The sequence below is a fragment of the Ictidomys tridecemlineatus genome, chromosome 10 (assembly GCF_052094955.1).
Source record: "Ictidomys tridecemlineatus isolate mIctTri1 chromosome 10, mIctTri1.hap1, whole genome shotgun sequence".
Taxonomy (NCBI): domain Eukaryota; kingdom Metazoa; phylum Chordata; class Mammalia; order Rodentia; family Sciuridae; genus Ictidomys; species Ictidomys tridecemlineatus.
The window spans coordinates 99347642-99367048 of record NC_135486.1 but is presented as its reverse complement, the minus strand read 5'-3'; the positions used below and the strand labels follow the sequence as shown (position 1 = coordinate 99367048).

Here is a 19407-nt window from a genome sequence, read left to right as displayed (position 1 = left end):
CTGATCAGAAAATTTCTGTCATAATCTACTCTTTTGCTCACTGCAAATAATAAAACATATTACACTTAGTTTTTGGAAAGACAATATTTTATAAATACCTATCACTTTAGCATAATTCCATTTATTAACATAGCCAAGTAAAGTCCAGAAATTCCTATTGCTACTAAGTGACAGATTAAAAAAACAGAAATTTATTTTTATAGTTATGGATGTTTTTATTTTCATGAAACAGGATTAATATCAAAGTGTTAAAAAAAGCTACATTCTTTCTAGAGGCTCTAGAAGAGAATCATTCTAGCTTTTAGTGACTGCTTGTGTTCCTTGTTTTATAGTCACAAGTATTTCTCATGGTGATGCAGCCTACAAAAGTATAAAGACAAACTAATTTTCTGTAGAACATGATGGTACTGTAACAGGTTACAACCTTCAAACCTCACAGAATCTGGAAGTCATAGCATCATAGATGGCAGATCCTCTAATGAGCTGATCTTTGCACAAAATGTTAGATAGAATTACAGCAAAGGAAATATCATGCCCAAGAGAATAAGAAAGTGAGAGGACCCTGGGTCAGCAGAATGGAGCAGGACAGGGTAAAGATCCACAAATTTTAGCTGAATAAAGAGTGGTATCATATACTGCTTCAAAAATCCTGAAGAGACAAAATCCATAGATGACCAAATATAAGTTCATTCATTTGAGAGAGTGAAACTCTGATGCGGAACAGAAGACAGTATCATGTCCAGGGAGTAGTCTTATCATGTTTTGCCTGGAATGTGAAAATTTTTTCAATCATTTTGGATAATTCCAATTAATAATCTATTTACACTTTGTGCATGACCTTGTTCATCCTCTTACAATACAAGTGCATGGTACTTAACTGAATACTCTGAAGGGGAAATCTACATATACCATCTATCACTGTTACTCAACTTCTAAGACATTTCCCTGTAAATTTTTATGTATTTATATCTCTGAAGGCCATTTAAAAAAATTAGTTCAATGTACATCCAGTTATCAAAGCTGGAACATGAAGTGAGAGAAAATATTTGTAAAGTGCATATGTAACAAAAGATTTGTATTGCAGAATAAATGAAGTGTTATACTTGTGAGGAAAAAAAGACATACCAAAAGAGTAAAGGACAATGAAAGTATTTGCAAATGGACTTCACAAAGAAGGAAATAATCAACTGGCACATAAATATACAAATAGGAGTATAAATCATTACTATCAAGAGAAGTTAACACAAAAGCCAATACACTATTGCATATCCATGAGGAGGAAAACATGAAATAAAAAGGCAAAAAACATCTAACAAAATAAAATGACTTAAAATTACAAACATGTTAAGCAATGGCAATTTTCAAATCTTTTGTTGGTGATAAAAATTTTTAGAGCCACTATGAAAGTTTATTTTGTACTAAATACATAGTCATATATTATGAGCCATGATTCTATTCTGACAGAAAAAAATTACCAAAATATTCTGTGAATACTCCAAGTGGTAGCTGCCACTGCTGCTTTCACCAAAAAACTAGACTGCAACTGTCATAACTTTCCACAGTCCAGGCCCCCTAACTCAGAGACATAGTACACATAATTTTCACAAGTCTATGCTCAGTCCCACAAAAATGTCAAAGAAAAACAAAGAAAGTGACATAGTTGAAAGTCAAGGATCTGAAGAAGTAGATAGTGGAAGAAAATAAATACTGTGCAGAGGAGAAGCAAATGTGGTGAAGTAGTAGGAGAATAAATCTGAGGAGCAAGAAAAAAACTGCTGAGGAGGCATAAGATTCAGAGATGAGAAAAAGGTGAATTCTAAGAGGGAGAAGACAGAAAATGTGACAGCATGACACTTATGCCACTGGCCTCATATTTGAAAATCCCTAAAGACCAGGAGTTAATGGGGTAATCAGACAAGTATGACACATATCTGGCTCCCTGCTATTGGAGATATATTAGATATGACACATTCATTTTTATTACTTTCAAGCCTTGTAATTTCTTCCTCTCCAGGCACTGTTCAACCAACTTAAATATGTTGTTGCTCCACTTTCTGACCTGTTGCATCTGAGGTCCCCAGCTTGATGCCAGTAACTCACATCCCATGCTTTTCTTTTTCTACAACACATTCCACTCATCCTTTTTCTCAGATAACCTGTCAGAACCACACTCTTAATGCCCCAACTCTGACATTCTGAGCTATTCTTCATTCTGATCATTGGATTACCCTCACATTTACTCCAACAATAAAGCATCACACAAGATTATGGTCAGGTTGGTTTTCTAGACAAGAAACAGTCTACCTCCTTTTTTGGTACAATTAAATAAAGAAATTGTCTCACTTCTGTCTTTTCTTTTTTTTTAAGGAGATAATAATTTAAGATCCTTAGATGTGACTAAAGAGTTGTTACCAAAACCAAGAAGATATTCTTTAGCATCATTAGTGTTGTATTCCTGATAGAAATACTAGTTATTTTGTATGTTTCTGAAAAATCTGTCATGTGTCTAAGTTAAAATTAATAAGAAATCACACTAGCTGGGGTTTTATCTCATCAGTAGACCACTCTTCTTGCTCATGTGGGGTCATGGGTTCAATTCTCAGCAATAAATAAAAAGACAAACAAATAAAATAAAGGTAATGTGTCCACCTACAACTAAAATTATTTTTTAAAAAAATCACAGACGATTAAATGATAAATTTACAATGAAACAATTCATTAGCTAAATATTTGTTTCAATATTTTGGGAAAGGCAATTTTTATACAAAAAAGTGTAAAGGGAAAATAATAAGAAAAAATTGCACACTACTTATATATTATTCAATTTAACATATATAGTTTTATATAATGATGCTTCACTTAATGATGCTTATACATTCTGAAAAATGTATCATAAAGTGATTATATTATTTTGTAAACGATTCAGGGTCCTGCCTCAATTCTAGATGCTATAGACCACTACAAACCTAGGTTATTATTTATCTATTAATGTACATGAAGTTCATCATTGATGATAAAAGATAGAAAACTCACTGCAATAATAGAAAAGAAATGACATCCTTTTCAAAGAAAGCTCCTGGGACACTAGAGTATCTGCTTGGTACAAAATGCCCCTAGTTTCTCTCCTGATATGACTTAACAGATCACTCACTTGTCAGAAATACTTGAATAAAAAAGGATAATAGAAGACACACCAAATTTATATTAAGAAATGGATTTAAACAGTGTATATAGTTGTATATGACTATAACACGAGGAACTTGGAAGAAATAATCATAAAAATTGAAGGATCAAGCTCAGCTTGAGCAACTTGGAAGATTACTCAAAATAAACTTTAGAAAGGACTGTGAATGTGGCTGACTACTGTGGCATGTCTGTTTTCAATTTCCCAAAAGAATAATACTAATAATACAAAAAGATGGTTATTTGTTTTTAAAGTTAAATACTAACTTTATAACAAAATTGGGGATATTAAAATAAGTTTCATACACACAAACAAACACACACACACAAGATTCCTTGAAAAAAATGTACGTTGAAGTGACAGGTTGGGAGAAAGTAACTGCCTCACATGTAACAAAATACTCTGAAACAGAAAAAAAGGAGAGTAAGGCAGGAGGATCTCAATTTTAAAACTAGTCTTAGCAACTTGTTCAGGTCAAAAGAAAATGAATGAGACCCTGTCTCAAAACAAAAAACAGAGGAGAAGGAAGATGGCGGCAAAGGGAGTGCATCACCCCAGTGCGCGGCATCACTGAGCGGGAGAAAGACGAGGTGAAATGGCTGAAGGCTATCTTGTTGGGAATTTCCAGTGAAATCGAGGTGCTCCAGAATCTAGTAGACGAATTTCCATCGCGCGAGGTTTGGCTGCGGGAGCTCGATTTCTCCACACGGAGGGTGGGTCGCATAGCCTGATCGGCGATCGCCCTGCGGCTGGAGTCTGTGGCGCCTGCGGGGAAGTGGCGATGTTCGGTAGCAGAGGTGCAGCGATACGGATTCAGGGGGGCTCCCGCCAGCGGTACAATGGCCGCGCTTAATGCTGATTCCGGCTTTGAGACAGAGGAGAGAAGTGGTCCAGTTCAGTTCCCGACACCGGTCGGACCACGGAGGAGGTCAGCAGCCGCCATCTTGGAGAAATGATGTAATCATCCCTGTTTTCTACTGATCTCAGCTCATTCAGCTACGGAACAGGTGATTTCAGGCTGGTATTTGCCTGCGTCTCGAAGACAAATTGCTCAGGCTCGGGACTGGCTAACCTGTGGAGAACACTCCTGGGGGCTCGTTTCTGGCAAGGCATGTGCCCGGCTCTGAGCGGCCAAATTCTGGTTCCTGGGGCTAACTTGGCCCAGGGCTAGGGAACCTGCGGAGACTGCCTGTGGAGGCCAGCTCCAAGTGGAGCATGCGCTGAGCTTGGGGCAACTGGATTCTGACTCCTGGAACAGTTTTGGCCTGGGGCTGGGGAACCCGTGGGGGTCGCTCCTTGGAGCCAGCTCCCAGCAGAGAGTGCGTTGGGATTGGAGAGGCCGGGTTCTGGCCCCCGAAGCCGCTTTGGCCCAGGGCTGGGGAACCTGCGGTGACTGCTTCTTGGTCTGGGTCCTGCTGGGTGCTGTGGGGGCCAGAGGGGCAGAGTGGAGCTGCCGCCTGCACCCAGAACAGGCCAAGTGACCCGCCGGCGTGGTATCACGACACCCCAACTGCAGCTGGGGCCTAAGAGAGTAGCCGCCCACGCCTAGAATAGGACCAGCAACCCCACAGCGGGGTAGCCAATTAACTTCATTTGGAGTAGCGGCTGTGCAGAGCTGCCTCTGAGCCTGTAGGGTAGGCAGACTTGTGACCCCCTGGCAAGACAGGCCCAGTAGCCTGCCAGCATGGTGGGCACGTAGCACCAAGGCAGTCATGTCACACTAGTTGGAGTTGGGGTGGAGCTGGGCTGCCACCCGGGTCTGGAGGGGGCTCAGCGACCTGTTGGAGAGGTAGTCAGGTACCCCCATTGGGAGTGGGGGCTGTGCAAAACTGCGACCCACCGGCCTAGAGGCCTGCCAGCATGGTAGACACGTCACACCAATTGGAGTGGGGACTGAGCAGAGCCGCCGCCCACATCCAGATCAGGACCAAGGACCCCAGGGCGTGGTAGTTACGTCACCACAATTGGAATGGGCCCAGAGCAGAGCTGCCACCTGCGCCTGCAGGGGGGACAGACCTGTGACCAAATAGCGTGGTAGACAGATCACCCTAATTAGAGGAGGAGCACAGCCACTACCTGCCCTGCAAGGGAGACTTCCCAACTATACAAGAGCAATATAAATAAATAGGGGGTAAATTTCAAAAACACAACAGTTTCACCAAGCAGAAAGAAATGCGAGCAGAATGAAAAGAGACAAGGAAAGAAAGGGCCACAAGCAATGCAGGTCAACTCAACTTTAGAAGAGGTAATAGCTGCAACAGATGGAATGTCAGATAAAGAGTTCAGGATATACATGCTTCAGATGATCTGGAGTCTCAAGACATGAGACAGCAAAATCAGACAATGAAAGATCACATTGACAAGGAACTACATAAACAAATGCAGGAAGTAAAAGATCAATTTCACAGGGAGATAGAGGTAATAGAAAACAAACAAATAGAAATCCTAGAAATGCAGGAAGCAATAAAACAACTTAAAAACTCAATTGAGAATACTACCAGCAGAGTAGATCACTTAGAAGATAGAACATCAGACAATGAAGACAAAGTATTTCAACTTGAAAAGAACATAGACAGTTCAGCAAGTCTGCTAAGAAACCATGAGCAGAACATCCAGGAATTATAGGATAATATTAAAAGACCAAATTTAAAAGTCATTGGGATACAGGAAGGCACAGAGCTCCAAACCAAAGGAATAAACAATCTACTCAGTGAAAAAATACGAGAAAACTTCCCAGACTTGAAGAATGAGACAAAATCCCAAATCCTAGAAGCCTAAAGGACGCCGAATGTGCAAAATCATAAGAGATCCACACCTAGACACATTATAATGAAGATGTCCAACATACAGAATAAGGAGAGAATTTTAAAAGCTACAAGAGAAAGGAAGCAGATTACATTTAGGGGTAAACCAATCAGGATAACAGTTGATCTCTCAACACAGACTCTGAAAGCTAGAAGATCCTGGAATAACATATTTCAAACACTGAAAGAAAATGGGTTCCAACCAAGAATTGTGTATCTGGCGAAATTAAGCTTCAGGATAGAAGATGAAATTAAAACCTTCCACGATAAAGAAAAGTTAAAAGAATTCGCAGCTAGAAAACCATCTCTTCAAAAAATCCTTTGCAAAACATTACAGGAAGAGGAAATGGAAAATAACATTGAAAACCAACAGTGAGAGGTAGGACAGTAAAGGGGGGAAAGTAATCAAAGAGGAAAACAAATCAGGTTTAGTAACATTAATAAACAAATATGGCTGGAAGAACAAACCATATCTCAATAATAACCCTAAATGTTAATGGCTTAAACTCACCAATTAAGAGACACAGGCTAGTAGAATGAATCACAAAACAAGACCCAACAATATGCTGCCTACAGGAGACGCATCTGATAGAAAAAGATATACATAGACTGAAGGTGAAAGGTTGGGAAAAATCATACCATTCATATGGACTGCGGAAACAAGCAGGAATGTCCATACTCATATCTAATAAAATAGATTTCAAGCCAAAGTTAATCAAAAGGGATAAAGAAGGACACATCATACTGCTCAAGGGAATCATACACCAACAAGACATAACAATCATAAATATATATGCCCCAAATAATGGTGCAGCTATGTTCGTCAAGCAAACTCTTCTCAAGTTCAAGAGTCTAATAGACCACCATACAATAATCATGGGAGACTTCAACACACCTCTCTCACCCACTGGACAGATCTTCCAAACAAAAGTTAAATTGGAAACTATAGAACTCAATAACACAATTAATAACCTAGACTTAATTGACATATATAGACTATACCACCCAACATCAAGTAGTTACACTATTTTCTCAGCAGCACATGGAACCTTCTCAAAAATAGACCATATATTATGTCACAGGGCAACTCTTAGACAATATAAAGGAGTAGAGATAATACCATGCATCTTATCTGATCATAATGGAATGAAACTGAAAATCAATGATAAAAGAAGGAAGGAAAAATCAAGCATCACTTGGAGAATGAACAATAGGTTACTGAATGATCAATGGGTTTTAGAAGACATCAAGGAGGAAATTAAAAAATTCTTAGAGTTATATGAAAACACAGACACAACATATCGGAATCTATGGGACACATTGAAAGCAGTTCTAAGAGGAAAATTCATTGCTTGGAGTTCATTCCTTAAAAAAAGAAAAAACCAACAAATAAATGATCTCATACTTCATCTCAAAATCCTAGAAAAAGAGGAGCAAAACAACAGCAAAAGAAGTAGAAGGCAAAAAATAATTAAAATCAGAGCTGAAATTAATGAAATCAAAACAAAAGAAACAATTGAAAAAACTGACAAAACTAAAAGTTGGTTCTTTGAAAAAATAAATAAAATCGACAGACCCTTAGCCATGCTAATGAAGAGAAGAAGAGAGCAAACCCAAATTACTAGCATATGGGATGAAAAAGGCAATATCACAACAGACACTTCAGAAATACAGAAGATAATCAGAAATTATTTTGAATCCTTATACTCCAATAAAATAGAAGATAGTGAAGGCATAGATAAATTTCTTAAGTCATATGATCTGCCCAGATTGAGTCAGGAGGATATAGACAACCTAAACAGACCAATAACAATAGAGGAAATAGAAGAAACTATCAAAAGACTACCAACTAAGAAAAGCCCAGGACCGGATGCGTATACAGCAGAGTTTTACAAAACCTTTAAAGAGGAACTAACACCAATACTTTTCAAACTATTTCAGGAAATAGAAAAAGAGGGAGAACTTCCAAATACATTCTGCGAGGCAAACATCACCCTGATGCCTAAACCAGACAAAGACACTTCAAAGAAAGAAAACTACAGACCAATATCTCTAATGAACCTAGATGCAAAAATCCTAAACAAAATTCTGGTGAATCAGATTCAAAAACACATCAAAAAAATTATACACCATGATCAAGTAGGATTCATCCCTGGGATGCAAGGCTGGTTCAATATAAGGAAATCAATAAATGTTATTCACCACATCAATAGACTTAAAAATAAGAACCATATGATCATCTCGATAGATGCAGAAAAAGCATTCGACAAAGTACAGCATCCCTTTATGTTCAAAACTCTAGAAAAATTAGGGATAACAGGATCATACCTCAACATTGTAAAAGCAATCTATGATAAGCCACAGGCCAGCATCATTCTGAATGGAGAAAAATTGAAGGCATTCTCTCTAAGATCTGGTACAAAACAGGGATGCCCTCTCTCACCACTTCTGTTCAACATAGTCCTCGAAACACTGGCCAGAGCAATTAGACAGACAAAAGAAATTAAAGGCATAAAAATAGAAAAAGAAGAACTTAAATTATCACTATTTGCAGATGACATGATTCTTTACATAGCAGACACAAAAGGGTCTACAAAGAAACTATTAGAGCTAATAAATGAATTCAGCAAAGTGGCAGGATATAAGATCAACACGAATAAATCAAATGCATTCCTGTATATCAGCGACAAATCCTCTGAAACGGAAATGAGGACAAGTACTCCATTCACAATATCCCCCCAAAAAATAAAATAATTGGGAATGAACCTAACAAAAGAGGTGAAAGACTTATACAATGAAAACTACAGAACCCTAAGATAGATATAGAAGAAGACCTTAGAAGATGGAAAAATATACCCTGTTCATGGATAGGCAGAACTACCATCATCAAAATGGTGATATTACCAAAAGTATTACTTATATTACCATAAGTTCAATGCAATGCCAATCAAAATCCCAACAGCATTTCTTGTAGAAATAGATAAAACAATCATGAAATTCATATGGAATAATAAAAGACCCAGAATAGCAAAAACAATGCTAAGCAGGAAGTGTGAATCAGGCGGTATAGCGATACCAGACTTCAAACTATACTACAGAGCAATAGTAACAAAAACAGCATGGTACTGGTACCAAAACAGGCAGGTAGACCAATGGTACATAATAGAGGACACAATAACCAACCCACAAAACTACAACTATCTTATATTTGATAAAGGGGCTAAAAGCATGCAATGGAGGAAGGATAGTATCTTCAACAAATGGTGCTGAGAAAATTGGAAATCCATTTGCACCAAAATGAATCAGAATCCCTTTCTCTCACCATGCACAAAAGTTAACTCAAAATGGATCAAGGAGCTTGATATTAAATCAGAGACACGGAGTCTGATAGAAGAAAAAGTTGGCTATGACCTACATACTGTGGGGTCAGGCTCCAAATTCCTCAATAGGACACCCATAGCGCAAGAGTTAACAACTAGAATCAACAAATGGGACTTAATCAAACTAAAAAGTTTTTTCTCAGCAAAAGAAACAATACAAGAGATAAACAGGGAGCCTACATCCTGGGAACAAATCTTTACTCCACACACTTCAGATGGAGCCCTAATATCCAGAGTATACAAAGAACTCAAATAATTAGACAATAAGATAACAAATAACCCAATCAATAAATTGGCCAAGGACCTGAACAGGCACTTCTCAGAGGAGGACATACAATCAATCAATAAGTACATGAAAAAATGCTCACCATCTCTAGCAGTCAGAGAAATGCAAATCAAAACCACCCTAAGATACCATCTCACTCCAGTAAGATTGGCAGCCATCATGAAGTCCAACAACAAGTGCTGGAGAGGATGCGGGGAAAAGGGCACACTTGTTCATTGTTGGTGGGACTGCAAATTGGTGCAGCCAATTTGGAAAGCAGTATGGAGATTTCTTGGAAAGCTGGGAATGGAACCACCATTTGACCCAGCTATTCCCCTTCTCGGTCTATTCCCTAAAGACCTAATAAGAGCATGCTACAGGGATACTGCTACATCGATGTTCATAGCAGCACAATTCATCATAGCAAGATTGTGGAACCAACCTAGATGCCCTTCAATAGATGAATGGATAAAAAAATGTGGCATTTATACACAATGGAGTATTACTCTGCATTAAAAAACGACAAAATTATAGAATTTGGAGGGAAATGGATGGCATTAGAGCAGATTATGCTAAGTGAAGCTAGCCAATCTTTAAAAAACAAATGCCAAATTACTCCTTTGATATAAGGGGAGTAACCAAGGACAAGGTAGGGACGAAGAGCTTGAGTAGAAGGTTAACATTAAACAGGGATGAGAGGTGGGAGGGAAAGGGAGTGAGAAGGGAAATTGCATGGAAATGGAAGGTGATCCTCAGGGTTATACAAAATTACATATAAGAGGAAAGGAGGGGTAAGACAAGATAATACAAGTGGAAGAATTGATTTACAGTAGAGGGGGTAGAGAGAGAAAAGGGAAGGGGAGGGGAGGGAAGGGGATGGAGGGGGGGAGGATAGGACAAACAGCAGAATACATCAGACACTAGAATGGCAATATGTAAATCAATGGAAGGGTAACTGATGTGATACAGCAATCTGTATACGGGGTAAAGTTGGGAGTTCATAACCCGCTTGAATCAAACTGTGAAATATGATATATTAAGAACTGTGTAATGTTTTGAACGACCAACAATAAAAAAATTTAAAAAAAAAGAAAATAAAGGTCCATTGACAACTAAAAATATTTTTTAAAAAATCATGAATCATTGGCAAAGGCATAGGTTATTCAATAAATAGTATTGAGATAACTAAAAATTTGGGGTTATGCAAAGACAAAAAGGATTATGCAAAGGATCATTCTTGTGGATCTCCCCAGGTCTCCCCAGAGTAAGTTGGTGGTATCCAGAGGCATCCAATTGCTGCTTCTCCCAGAGTCTACAAGTGCTGAACAGTTGGTCTTCCCAGACATTCTCTAAAGAACCAGGCACCAAGCTGGGGATAGTCATGCACACGTGTAATCCCAGCAGCTCAAGATTCTGAGGTAGGAGGATTGCAAGTTCAAGGCCAGCCTCAGCAATTTAGTGAGACCCTGTCTCAAAAGAAAAATAAAAAGGGCTGAGGATGTAGATCAGTGATAAAGTACCTCTGGGTTCAATCCCTAGTACCAAAAAAGAGAGAAAAAAATAATAAAAGAACTTGGCATTATGGCATACTCCTATAATCCCAGCTGCTCCAGAAACTGAAGCAGGAAGATCCCCAAATTCAAGGTCAACCTAGGCAAGTTAGCAAGATTCTGTCTCAAAATAAATTAAAAAGAGCTGAGAATGGATCTCGTTGGTAGATCACTCACCCAGCATTTGCAAGACCCTGGGTTCAATTTCAGTATGGGAGAAAAGAAAAAGAGCTGGCACCCAAATTCAGCTACACTTTCAGGGTCACTCCCATGTTTGACCACAGAGCACCCTGGTGTGCTCAAGCAAGAACATTTCTCTTCGGAATGGTAAACATGGGCCCTGTGCATCCTTCAGAACCTTCTATTTATGAATCCTGTTTAAGCCACAGAGTGTTTGCAGCTGCTTGCTTGGGCCCTTTGCTTGAGGAAATGGACTTAAACCCTGACCTTACATTATGCACCAAAATTAATTCTAGATAGTTAGCAAGTTAATAAAAGTAAATCACAACAGTAAAAGCAAAATTAAATAACCCTCAAATATCTGGAATGTGTTACAAAATCCCGGGCTTCATAAGAATATGACAAATCTCAAATAAAAAATATTAATCAAGTCACAAAAAAAAAAGAATGGGAACAGTGAAGCCAGGGAGGTAACATGTAGGCCCTAAATAACAAAAACAAAAACAAAAAACAAAACAAACTCCAATGGCTCTAATTACATATGCTCATCATCTCCTCTCTCACATTCCACAAAAGAGACCACAAAAGTCATAATAGTTAGCTCAAAGCAGCTGATTATTGTTGAGTTCCATCATTAGGCTCCCAATGCTATAGTGAATATCTGATATAAGTCCCCAAACATGAGTTTGAAAATTCCTGAGCCATTCAGACTAGATTTCTTCCAGGTCACTTCACTCACTGCTGTCAATTTAGGAAGCTGAGTTGATGCCATCATGTTTCCCCTCTAGTGGCCTCCATTGGGGGCCATCCCCACTCTGGGACTTCTTAACTGATCAAACAGGAGTATTATCCCACTTTTTTGTAACTCCTATATGGATGCCTTTTATTGCATCCCTGGTCCACATTCTCCGTTACTCATCTGCTGTAAGAGATTAAGAACACTGGTATATGGGAAACTGTTGAGTAAGAATAACCTGCTGGGCAGCTATATTTAAAGACATGTGCAATCTACGTCATGGTTGTATGTATTAGATTAATATTCCTTCAATTGTTCAAAAAAATGAGGCCATTTTTAAACAGGTTGTTTTTCACAAATACAAAATCCAAGGGTCCCATTTTGACCTTCAGAATGAACATGAGGAAATTACCTCAAAGAAATTGTACTATTGAACAGAATAAAATTAAAACATTTTCATTAATTTTACAATGCCACTGGAGGGAAAATAGATGCAACAAAAGCCTGAATATTACCCTTTATTTCAATTGTTACAACCAGGTTTATATTTTCTATTTTCACCTCATTATGAATACCTACTCTTGTAAAAGTGGATTTAAGATAGAAGTCAAAGGTCTCCTTGGGGCAATGTCTTCTACCCTCAGTCAGAAATAACTGCTCTCTTCCCATGCTCCATGAAACCAGGAGTCCCTCTATTTAAAAAAAATATTTTTATAGTTGTAGGTGGACACAATGTCTTTATTTATTTATTTATTTATTTTTATGTGGTGTTTAGGATTGAACCCAGTGCCTCACACATGCCAGATGAGCTCTCTACCACTGAGCCATAAGCACATCCCAGGAATCCCACTATTTAAAAGAATTCTTCTACTAGTTGGTTTTATTCATGCTCGTGTACTGGAATTTCATAAGCAAATATTTAAAATACAAAAAGGGCTTGGAAACTTCTGTCTCTTGAAGCTGTCATTAGATTTCAAATCAAGGGAGAAACAAATCTCTACACTGATGCTAACTTAAGAAATAAAAGTTCCAAATTTCTCCCAGGTCTTTGCTCAATATTTTTATCATTCAGCAGTAGTTGCATATTGCAGCGTGGAGCATTTGAGTGTTTGGAAGAGGGCTATTCCAGAGAAAGGGAAGATAACAGAGGGAAGAACTGAGTCTGAGCCTGTGGTAGCACCTGAGCTGCACTTCATGCATTTTACAAATGGTGCTGGGATGTGGGTGGAGGAGCAAGAACCACCTGTTCCACAGGATACAAGCCTCCTATATGTCTCTTCTAGTGCACATAGAACACAAAAGATAAACAATGACACAGAAAGTTGTGAAGACCCCTCTTCACAAAGTAATGCAAAGGGTGCATTACTTTTCCAAAGGTGTCCAGTTGTTTGTAATCTGCATCTACTGAACTCTTCTGGTTGATTAATCTAGGTTCAAACTGAGACTCACTCCGAAGTTCATCCTCCAGATCAGATCATATCACTAAACCTCCTAGTCACAGAAATGGGAGGTTTGAAGAGGATAGAAACTGGGATAGTTACTCACAGATAGAGAAGCACCAGGCTGATTCCCAAGAGAACCCAGGTTTCCATGGAATAGTTTGGGATCAGGTCCATCACTACTGTCCTTCCAGATATGTGATCTATAAGTGCCAAGCTTGCCTTCTGTGAGCAGCTGTGATTCAATGATGTCAAACTGGCATATTTACATGCTGGGAAAGAATGTGGGTCTGGGTGTTCAACCAATAGAAGAAACTATCTGTGCTACACCCATTATTGCAGAAGCCAGGTGCCCCCTCCACCTTGGCAGTTGGAAGTGTGATATAGAGACATGCCTATTTTGATCTTTGAGCTCAGATTTTATAAAAAATTATCTATAAAAACTTCGATGGGGCTGGGGTTGTGGCTCAGTGATAGATTGCTCACCTAGCATATGTGAGGCACTGGGTTCAAACTTCAGCACCACATAAAAATTAAATAAAGATATTATGTCCACCTACAATTAAAAAATAAATATTTTTAAAAACTTCAATCAATCAGTGTAATCATTATGCCCAAAGGTAATTGCTTCTTATCAGAAACTCAAGTGAAACATTAGAATTAAATGTCCTCTACTTCGTTTTTGTCTCTATGAGTGGTTTCATTACAAAATCCTTGAATTCCACCCAAAAAATTATATCTAAATAACTACTCATGCACTTTCCTCTGCTTTCAATGCCCTCATGCCCCATAGAAGACATTTTAAAAAAATAATTTTTAGTTGTTGATGACATTTATTTATTTATTTCTATGCAGTGCTGAGAATCAAACCAAGGGTCTCACACATGCTAGGCAAGCACTCTACCACTCAGATCCAGCCCCAGCCCAGAAGACTCTTAATGATCCTTTAAAACACAGCTCAGTCAAAATTTCATCTGGTAAAGGCTTTCAACACCACCTCTTCACACGGAGCCACGTCCTCCCCTGGACAACTTCTAGTATCCCTGGAACACATTTCTCTTGTTGTTGTTCTCTTAAATGTCCTACAACATAATTGGATTCCACTTTTGTTTAACTTTCCAGAATGTGAACTTTTCTGGATCAGAATCTGTGTACTATCCACTATTATGCCCCTAGTCCCTAGCAGAGTTCTTTACAAAGAGCTGGTATCTGGGACGTTTGGTCATTGAGTCAGGTAAGGTTGCTGAGTCTCTGCAAGTTCTTTCCCTTGGAGTCTCTGGTGACAATTTCATCTTCCTGGTTTATTAATACAGAAAGATGATTTGGCTTGTTTGGGCCACAGCCACCTTTCAAGCACATTCAGGCTGTGTGCCAGTACCCTGATGGCTAGAAGTCCATTAAAAAAAATTGGGATGAACAACATGACACTGATGGATGCACTGAGTAATGTCAATCCATGCTACTTCCTGTGCAGACAGTAAGAGATCCCTGCAGTAGCCAGCATGTAGATTGTAGAGCAAAAAATAGCCTCTGTCTCTGAAAATAATGCATGTCCATGACCAATGGGTGTGAAAGGAAGAAGAAAACAGCATCCTGCATGGCCAGATGAACCACAAATCTCTACCCACCAATCTCATTGCAGATATCACTACAGAGAGCACATAAAGCACCCAAAACTCCAAAAAAAAATGATCCTAGATTTTTCATTAGGGCAAGAGGTGTCTGAGCAGGTGGCTTCCTGCTTTTTGATAAATGGGTGATTGTGGGTGGAGAGCAGACCCTGAGAGCTGGTTTAGGAGGAGTCTTGTAAGAACAATTGTCACTTCTGAGACTCTCAACAGATTCCTGATGAAAGGGATGCCATGTCTGAGTGTTTGGAAATTATACCAGTTCATTATCTCAAGCCTGAGTCAAATTCTTTGTCTGATTAGCCTGAGAAATGGAGGATTAGGTAACGAAGTCTCCAAGTTCTCAAAACATAACAGAATGAGAAGACATTCAAGTCTTGTGTGCTTCCTTCTCTCTTTCTTCTTACTCTGCACCAACTGATACTCACCCTTCACCAAACCCTTCCAACATCTCTGGCATGCATTCAAACAAGGAGAGATTACAGTGTCATTTGATAACTATTGACAATTTACAGGCTTCAAACAGACTGAATTTAGAGGCACCCCATCTGAAATTGGGAATGACTTCCTCATGCTGAGAGTAGGAGTTGGAGGGCCATGGAGCTTCCACCTCCCACCCTGACATTCACCAAAGAAAATGGAAATGAAAATTTCCTTCCTTCTGGGACAACACAGACTAACTAAATCTGCATCTGTGTATTTCCTTCCTTTTTTTCCAGATTGCTCCCTCTTCAGATCAACCAAATATACACATGTCTATCACCTGGCTTTTGTTTCTGTAAATTATAATTGTGTCTGTGGGATAGGTAAGGAGAAGAAATCTAACTGCTTCCTCCTGGGCTGATCGAACTGCATCAAATTCAATACACATTTTACCATCTTTTGCCTATTTATCATGTTGGAAGGCAGCTAAATCCAGTCAGCTAGGATCAAGGTAGCTCCCAGGGTTAGGCTGTCAGTAACAATTTTACCATAACACAAAATCTTTTTTTATATTTTCTGTATATAAAACCTCTATGGAACTAATATAATTTCATCTTCCTTCAAATAATGTATTTGGCTATTATGATGAAATAACCAGGGCTATTGTGATTTTCCCCCTGTCTTTCATAGCTCTGATCCTGGTTGGACTGGTTGGGATTTATATCAACAAGAATGGGTTAGTCATTCTTTGATATGAAAAATGCATCCAGTGCTGGGCCCCAACCTATGCAAAGGTTCTTGTTCTGCAAAGGGCAATCAAAGAAGTCATGGTCTAACCAGGCAGGGTGGCAGACATCTGTTGTCCCAGCTTTTCAAGGATTCCTTGAGCCCTGAAATTCAAGGAAGGCCAGGCAACATAGGGAAAAGTCATCAGAAAGAGAGAGAGAGAGAGAGAGAGAGAGAGAGAGAGGGAGAGAGAGAGAAGAAATAGAGAGAGAGAGAGAGATTTTCACTTGCCAGATACAAATATATACGCAAAGCCATGCCCCCAATGAATTACTTCCTCCAGTCCCACTCCACATTCCTCCAGTTCCCACTCAGTTAATCCAATCAGGGACTAGTTCACTGATTAGGTTAAGGCTATGCTATTAACCCAATCATTTCTCCTCCATACCTTCTTGCATTATCTCACACCTCAACCTTTGGGGAACACTACACACCCAAACCATAGCAGAGAACATCATACAAAGTAAGATAAGCCAGATTCAGAAAATCAAGGGTTTTATGTATTTTATAATATGTGGAAGCTAGAGAGAAACGAGGAAAAGAAGGGGAACTCAGGTAAACAAAAGAGAGACCAGTAGAGAAATGGAAATGGTGGAGGAAAGGGAAAACAAAGGGAGGGATTTGAGAATGAAATAGACAATGTATGCAATGTGCATATATGAATATAACACAATAAAAATCACTCATCTATGTAATTATAATGCACAAATAAAAATTTAAAGCCACAAGAGAAAAAATAACTGAGAAATATTAAATAAAGAAGTAAAGATATATTTGGTCTCACAGTTTAAGAGATTTCAGTCCATAATCACTTGGATCCATTGATTCTGGGCTGTGGTGAGGCAAATTGCCATGGCACAAGTGCACCATGACACAAAGTTGCTCCCCTCATGATGACTGGGAAGCATAAGGAGGGCAAGGTAAGGGCCAGGGATTTGATAAGCTCTTCCAGGATATGCACCAAGTGACCTAATTCCAACTAGGCCCTTGGCACTGTCCTCTCTACCACCTTCTGAAAATACCATAAAATTGTGAATCCATCTATGGATCATTCACAGATGAGATTAGGGAAGCTCATGATCAAATCACCTACCCAAAATCTCCACCTCTGCGCATTGCTGCATTGGGAACCAAACTGTTAACCCTTGAGCCTTTGGGAACATTCCAGAGTCAAACCATATCATGATATTTCCTTTATCCCTTAACTCCCTCCTACTTTGTAAGTTATGAAAGCAGAATCCACAGGACTTTTGGGGTTGGTTGTGTGAGAACTTGGGTATGCTTAGCTCTAATTCCTCATCTGACTGTAAATGGGGCTCAGTAAATATCCTTCAAGTCACAGGACTCCAAGAATCACCTGCCTCTCCCTACCTCTATGATTCTCTTGTATTTTCAAAAACATGCCATCTCCACATTATTCTCTTTATCTTGCATATCACTGAGAGTCCCCAAGACCCTCCAGTCTAGCCAGCAACCAAGAACTCCTGAGGAAAGGATATAACACAAAGACAGCAGAATAGACCTGACCTTGAAGAAGACATATGCCAAGGAGGTCCTAGCTTTAAAATTCTAAACTGATTTCTCAACTAGGAGTACAGGGTAAGGGGCATCATACACATGCACACAAACACATATTTTCCCACAAACAGAAATGCATACGTGCATACACACACACACACACACACACTCACACACACACACACATACACACACACACACACACACACCAATTTCGAGTTTTTTACTAGCAGTGATTGAACCTAAGGTTGATTAAACATCCAGCCATATCCCCAGAACATTTTATTTATTTTTATTTTGAGACAAGCTCTCACTATGTTGCTTACAGCCTTGCTAAGTTGCTGAATCTGCATTTAAACCTTCAAACACATGATCCTCCTGCCTTATCCTCCAGAGCCCCTGGGATTACAGATATGTATCACTGTGCCCAACACACACAGAGAATGTACCTCAAGCAACAATAGTGTTACTGAAAGCTCAGTCTTGTCCCTGGTGTCAATTCAATAAAAGGAATGGTCTTGAGAAAAGAAGAAAGTTTTATTATTCTACTGGGGAAGGAGAAGCACAGGGGACTCCTGTCCCAGAGGCTGTGATTCTGCCCATCAGGAAGAACAGAGGGTTTGGCAGATTTTTTGTTTGTTTGCTTTTGGTTTTTGTTTTGTGTAGTGGTAGATGGACAGAATGCCTTTATTTTATGTGTTTATTTTTATGTGGTGCTAAGAACTGAACGCAGTGCCTCATATATGCTAGGCAAGTGCTATGACTCAACCCAACAACAGAGGGTTTTTAAAGACATAATCCATTCCAGGTGTTCCCTGTGAGAGGTTTGATTCACCTGTTAATTTGGGAGATAGCCATTCTTATGGCACCAGTCCTGAAGTCCGAATTAGTTTGTTCTTATGGTGGGAGTATGCTAAATGACAGATGGATTACTCAGCCTAGGATGGGAAAAGATAATTCTGTTCCCCACCAACAAGTTATGAAGAGACAGGGGGAGATGAGGAAAATAAATCCTGTCCATTTTAAAATAAACCTCAGTGGCAAAGCAGCCAAAGACTGTATTCAAAGCATGAGGTGGATGACTGATACAATAGGTGAAATTTTTGTCTAAAAACTTCTAACTTTTTTTCTATTTCCTGAAATAAATTGAAGAGTATTGGTATTAGTTCTTCTTTAAAGGTCTTGTAAAACTCAGCTGTGTATCCATCTGGTCCTGTGCTTTTCTTGGTTGATAAACTTCTGATGGCTCCTTCTATTTTATCACTTGATATTGATCTGTTTAAATTGTGTATATCTTCCCAATTCGATTGGGCAAATCGTATGACTTAAGAAATTTATCAGGATTGGGGTTGTAGCTCAGTGGTAGAGTGCTTGCCTAGCATGCCTGAAGCACAGGGTTCGATTCTCAGCACCACATACAAATAAATAAAAACATCCATTGACAACTAAAAACAATTTTTTAAAAAGGAATTTATCAATGCCTTCAATATCTTCTATTTTAATGGAGTATAAGT

At 39.0% G+C, this 19407-nt stretch overlaps 1 protein-coding gene across 1 annotated transcript in view; it reads right to left on the bottom strand.

Annotated features, from left to right (window-relative positions):
- Positions 1-3834: 3834 nt before the first annotated feature.
- The window catches only part of LOC144367616 (olfactory receptor 2AE1-like), a 49590-nt gene continuing 34017 nt past the window's right edge, over positions 3835-19407 (bottom strand). The window contains exon 2 of the mRNA XM_078024694.1: positions 3835-4049. Coding sequence (XP_077880820.1) covers positions 3835-4049 — 215 coding nt within the window. The remainder of the gene's footprint in view (positions 4050-19407) is intronic.